General features: G+C 40.4%; 1 protein-coding gene across 1 annotated transcript in view; it reads right to left on the reverse strand.

The window, feature by feature from the left end:
• LOC143793007 (cytochrome P450 3A24-like) overlaps positions 1-6,252 on the reverse strand; it is a 98,130-nt gene extending 91,878 nt beyond the window's left edge. Inside the window, exons 1-2 of the mRNA XM_077279561.1 lie at positions 6,080-6,252; positions 790-883 (exon numbers count right to left, since the gene is read on the reverse strand). Of these exons, the coding sequence (XP_077135676.1) occupies positions 790-883; positions 6,080-6,150 (165 nt within the window). The 5' untranslated portion in view covers positions 6,151-6,252. The remainder of the gene's footprint in view (positions 1-789; positions 884-6,079) is intronic.
• Positions 6,253-6,589: the final 337 nt, after the last annotated feature.

The following is a 6,589-nucleotide window of genomic DNA, read 5'->3' on the forward strand; positions in this document are numbered from 1 at the left end:
TCCCTGTGTGGGGTCGGCCATGCGGTACGCGATCTTGGCTCCAAAGTCGCGTTTCGTATGACGCGTTTAGCGCCATTTTTTCAGCCAATGAAGGAGTGTGGGCAGAGTGATGACATAGGGGTTAGGGGCGTGCACGGCTATCATCATTTTATCGCTTGTGCGCAGTAGGGATTTGCAATGTGTAACACGAGATTTTCTGTGCTGGGACGGAGGGGAATATGGGACGGAGGGGAATATGGGACGGAGGGGAGGGAGAGAGAGAGAGAGAGAAAAAAATAAAAATATCCCCATTGACGTGCATAGGGTTTCGTGTTCCGGCCAATCCTCGACTTTTCGCAGTAATCGGCCGATTTCGCCCGACTCGACTTTTCAAAAAGTTGGGTTTCGCAAAACATAACTCGACCCTAAAAAGGTCAAGGTCGCTCAACCCTACTGATAAGAACCTTCTGATATGGGTCTGCAGGTGGTTTTCCCGGTGTTCTTTGTGTGTATTAGTTGTTTTTATATTTTTATTGGGCGACTATGTTGTCATCATTGCCCTCTTGCCTTGCACTGTTAATAAAGCAATTTTATTAAAAAGACATAAGGTTATCTTGTTGGATTTATTTCCTCCCCCTTAGCTGTAACAGTAAGTATAGTTTCACAAAGATTTGCTGCTCACTGAAATAAATTCTAACCGCAAAACTAATGAGAAAGTCTAGTATTTTATTTGATTTATTTACTAGATACCTTCATAATAGAATACTTTAATATAATGGATGGAATCAGATTATATGTCTTTATACTCACATCTTTGTTTTCAAGAAAAGTTCCAATAAATGGTAGGGGTCTAGGACCGGGGATTCCATATTTTTTGAATATTCTGTATGGCCAGATCCCATAACTGGAAAGAAGATAGGAAATTTAAAAAATGGTGTTATTTATTTAATGTTTAATACAATAATTGCAGAATATTTATCAACATTTCTAATATTAGAACTTGTTCATATGTGATTATGTTTAAAGAGAAATTGACACCTGATACGTACTGCGCTATTCGTGGGCAATGTTGATCATGTTATTTAAATTCTCTTTTTAGAGATTGTACCAAAACTACAAAAATAAAATAGCTTATGACCTTAGGGGGCCAAAATAGAATAACTAAAGAAGAAAATCCCCCACTAAAAACTATAATTTTATTCGATTATATTAAAACCAAACACATGATTCATCACAATAGTACTGGTTATACAGTGGGTACGGAAAGTATTCAGACCTCTTTAAATTTTTCACTCTTTGTTTCATTGCAGCAATTTGGTAAATTCAAAAAAAGTTCATTTTTTTCACATTAATGTACACTTTGCACCCCATCTTGACTGAAAAAAAACAGAAATGTAGAAATTTTTGCAAATTTAATAGCAAAGAAAAACTGAAATATCACATGGTCATAAGTAGGGTTGAGCGACTTTTATTTTTATAGGATCGGGTCGGGTTTCACGAAACCCGACTTTCTCAAAAGTCGGGTCGAGTGAAATCGGCCGATCCTATAAAAAAGTCGGGGTCGGGGTCGGCCGAAACACGAAACCCAATGCAGTGCAATGGGATACTATGGTTCCCAGGGTCTGAAGGAGAGGAAACTCTCCTTCAGGCCCTGGGATCCATATTAATGTGTAAAATAAATAATCAAAATAAAAAATATTGATATACTCACCCTCGGACGCGCCCTGGTACTAACCGGCAGCCTTCCTTCCTAAGAATGAGCGCGTGAATGACCTGCGGTGATGTCACGGCTTGTGATTGGTCGCGAGCGGTCACATGGGCGGTCACGCGACCAATCACAAGCCGCGACGTCATCTAAGGTCCTTCACGCGCTCATTCTTAGGAAGGAAGGCTGCCGTAAAGAAGCAGGGCGCGTCCGAGGGTGAGTATATTCCTATTAGGTATATACTCACCCTCGGACGCGCCATGCTTCCTTCCGGCAGCCTTCCTTCCTAAGAATGAGCGCGTGAAGGACCTTAGATGACGTCGCGGCTTGTGATTGGTCGCGTGACCGCCCATGTGACCGCTCGCGACCAATCACAAGCCGCAACGTCACCGCAGGTCATTCACGCGCTCATTCTTAGGAAGGAAGGCTGCCGGTTAGTACCAGGGCGCGTCCGAGGGTGAGTATATCAATATTTTTTATTTTGATTCTTTATTTAACACTTAAATATGGATTCCGATACCGATTCCCAATATCGCAAACATATCGGAACTCGGTATCGGAATTCCGATACCAGATTCAGAAGATCGCGGACCTCATGGCCAACCCCACACAGGGGTCGGGTCGGGTTTCATGAAACCCGACTTTGCCAAAAGTCGGCGACTTCTGAAAATGGCCGACCCGTTTCGCTCAACCCTAGTCATAAGTATTCAGACCCTTTGCTCAGACACTCATATTTAAGTCACATACTTATCATTTCTTTGTGATCCTCCTTCAGATGGTTCTACTCCTTTACTGGAGTCCAGCTGTGTTTAATTAAACTGATAGGACTTGATTTGGAAAGTCACACACCTGTCTATATAAGACCCCACAGCTCGCAGTGCATGTCAGACCAAATGAAAATTATGAGGTTGAAGGAACTGGCCAAGGAGCTCAGAGACAGAATTGTGGCAATCCACAGATCTGGCCAAGATTACAACAGAATTTCTGCAGTACTCACGGTTCCTAATAGCACAGTGGCCTCCATAATCCTTAAATGGAAGAAGTTTGGGACCACCAGAAGTCTTCCTAGACCTTGCCGTCCAGCCAAACTGAGCAATTGTGGGAGAAAAGCGTTGGTTACAGAGGTAATTACTGCAGCCCTTTATGGCATAGTGGTCCATCGGAAGCCTCCCCTCAGTGCAAGACATATGAAAGCCCACATAGAGATTGCTAAAAAACTCATGAAGGACTCCCAGACTATAAGAAATAAGATTCTCTGGTCTGATGAGACAAAGATAAACCGTGTTGGTGATAATTCTAAGCGGTATGTGTGGAGAAAGGCACTGCTCATTACTTGTCCAATACAATCCCAACAGTGAAACATGGTGGTGGCAGCATCATGCTATGGGGTGTTTTTCAGCGGCAGGGACAGGACAACTGGTTGTCATTGAAGGAAACATGATTGTGGCAAGTACAGATATATCATGGATGAAAACCTCTTCTAGAGTGTTCTGGACCTCAGACTTGGCCAAAGGTTCACCTTCCAACAAGACAATGACCCTAAGCACACAGCTAAACTAACAAAGGAGTGGCTTCAGAACACTCTGTGACCATTCTTGACTGGCCCAGCCACGGCCCTGACCTAAACCCAATTGAGCATCTCTGGAGAGATCTAAAAATGGCTGTCCACCAGCGTTCAACATCCAACCTGACAACTGGAGAGGATCTACAAGGAAGAATATCAAAGGATCCCCAAATCCAGGTGTGAAAAACTTGTTGCATCATTCCCAAGAAGACTCATGGCTGTACTAGCTCAAAAGGGTGCTTCTACTCAATACTGAGCAAAGGGTCTGAATACTTATGACCATGTGATATTTCAGTTTTTCTTTTTTAATACATTTGCAAAAATTACTAAATTTCTGTTTTTTTCAGTCAAGATTGGGTGCAGAGTGTACATTAATGAGAAAAAAATGAAATTTTTCTGAATTTACCAAATGGCTGCAATGAAACAAAGAGTGAAAAATTTAAAGGGGTCTGAATACTTTCTGTACCCACTGTTCATGTACTGATGATGGTACTGGTGTTGTAGTTATTTACTGGAAGTGGTTTTTGTGATATATTCATGTACTGATTATAGTTCTGGTGATGCACTGATGGTGATTTTGGTGATGCATTTGTCTACTGATGGTGGTTCTGGTGCTGTATTCATGTATTATTGGTGGTTCTAGTGACCTATTGATTTACTGATGATGGTTCTGGTACCATATTCATGTACTATTGAAAGGTCTGGTGTTCTATTTATGTACTGATGAGTATTTTGTTTTTGTATTCATGTACTAATGATGGTTCTTATAATGAATATATCACCATCACTACATGAATATGTCAAAAGAACCACCATCTGTACATGAATAAATCACAAGAACCACAGTTTGTACAGGAACATGGCACCAGAACCACCATCAGTTTTGCTGCAAACTGTATTTGTCGCATGAAGGACTTAAAAACCACCAGATGTATTTCATAACCTGTAATGGGGTCTGTTTAGTTTCCATCAGGATATCAGCCAAATGCTGGACACCTTAATTGAATTCAAACAGACCCCATTATAGTTAAGCTATATTAGTTTCCATGATCCTCCTTGGGTATGACTTTAAAATATAGGACATCAGGGATGAACATCATCATTTGTCAATGTATTGTCTAAATGGTCTGCAAACAATTAATAATTCTATAGCTAACTTTGAAAACACACCCACTGTTGAGCCTCACCCCTTAAATACACCACTTCTTTTTACTTTTGCTGGAATTTTTGGGAGAAAAAAGATAATAATTTTAGTGAAAGTGGTGGACCTGTTACTTTAGTCCCTAGACCCATTCCTACACTTGGGGGCTGAGGGTTGATGGTGGGGTGGGGGGCACCATCAGCTTCATCTGGGGCACCAAAATACCTTGCACTGGTCCTGGTGGACAACAACTCACTCCTAGAAAGAAATGCTATTAGGCCAAATGTCAAATTTCTGTGAAGTTTACATGCAGAAAATTCTTGTGAATTATATAAAATTTATGTAATTATAAAAAAGCCCAGTGGTGTACGGATCAAGAGCATCCATCTGAAGATAAGAGAAGTAAAAATGTCTACAAATGAAGGAAAGCTGCTTATACATACTATTGTGGCATAAGGAAGGACTCATTCACACATCAGTTTTTCGCTTACGAGTGATATCTGTGGTTTTCACATAAAGCGCTCATACCTATGATAGTCTATGACGTTGTTCACATATTTGTGACTTTTTCGAAAAGACATGTCCGATCTTATGCCATGTTCACACGTTCAGTATTTGGGCAGTATTTTACCTCAGTATTTGTAAGACAAAACCAGGAGTGGGACAATCAGAGGAAAAGTATAATAGAAACACATCACCGCTTCTGTATTTATCACCCACTCCTGGTTTTGGCTTATAAATACTGAGGTAAAATACTGACCAAATACTGTAGGTATGAATGTGGCCTTAATCCGAGTGTTGGATCAACTCAGCAATGCAAGTGTATGGGTCTGTGAAAAAAAATCTGACAGCACTCGGATGCCATCCGTGTGATGTTCATTTTCTACCTTCTGGTTTATAAAAAGTGGATAAACTTTTTTTCCACGTATGAGAAAAATTGGTGAAAATTTGGAATAAACTTGGATGGAAATGATGAAAATCTCATAAAACTCTGATGAAAATTGCTGATGAAACTCAGTCTGATTTTCTCGTATTCAAAAAAATATGATGTCTGAATGAGGCCTAAGGCGACACTCCAATGATAAGTTTTTTCTTACACCAGTTTATGCAACTTTGTAGCGCCAAAATCTATTTAAAAGAAAATTGCAAAAAATGCATTAAATTTAAATCTCCTCCAGAAATCTTACTCCAAAATAAAATGAAACAAGTATGTTTAAACCATCTAAAGAAGCAAAAGTTCTTCTGGAAGAATAAAAAAAAATTTTAAAAGAAGATAAACACCTAAAAAAAAGTGGAGCAAATCGTATGGAGAATAAGGCGCAAACATTAAACTAATTGAAAAGGAGCAAATTGGTGCAGAAAAGGGGAGAAACAATATGATGAAGAGGGGTCTATATATCTCCGCTTGCACCTACTACTATATACTTTATTGAAGGGTGAAGATAAAAGTGTTCATTTACAGAACATGATGTGCAGTGACGTGGTAACATATTAGGCTCAGCACCTACTGCTGATCTCAGGAATAGGAGGCGGCAGGAACATTTATCGTAAATATGTCCCATCTATTAATGAGGAACATGTACATTCAGGATCATGGATATAAAGTCACCCTCACCATCCTTCTCCTGTTATATCAAAACAACACACAAAGCATTTCATATAAAGAGAGAGTGAAGGATAGGAAACTTACTAAGTGAGAAGTGCCAGCAGTGAGATGAGCAGGATCCAGGTTTCTTTGGAGAAATCTGGGATGAGGTACATGCTTAATCTTTCTTCGATGTTACGCGCTCTGCTATATCCAGGGCTTCCCCTTCTTGTTGGTGGCCTTCCTGCTCTTCTGGCTTTCTTACTTCGGCAGCTTTCAATATCCTGCTCCCTCCCCTGTGATGCTGCAATAGAGGAGGGTTCAATTACATGAGAACACTGTTGGCTACGGACCAGGGACTTGTGTGCACAGAGATAACATAACTCTATTCCATAGACTGTAATTTTTCTAGCATGTACAGAAAAGACCAGAATTTTTTTGTTATGTTGGGTTTACATGATTTGACTGCGGTGATCAGCTACATGCAAGATATTTGGCCGACGACAGCTAGTACGATTGTTCTGTGCACATAGGATATCATTGTTCCCTGCAGCTCATGTCCCATTTGCACACAACTATGTGCAGCCAAAAACTATCATCCTTAACTCTGTTGCC

Source organism: Ranitomeya variabilis, chromosome 1, assembly GCF_051348905.1.
Source record: "Ranitomeya variabilis isolate aRanVar5 chromosome 1, aRanVar5.hap1, whole genome shotgun sequence".
In the NCBI taxonomy this organism is placed as follows: Eukaryota; Metazoa; Chordata; class Amphibia; order Anura; family Dendrobatidae; genus Ranitomeya; species Ranitomeya variabilis.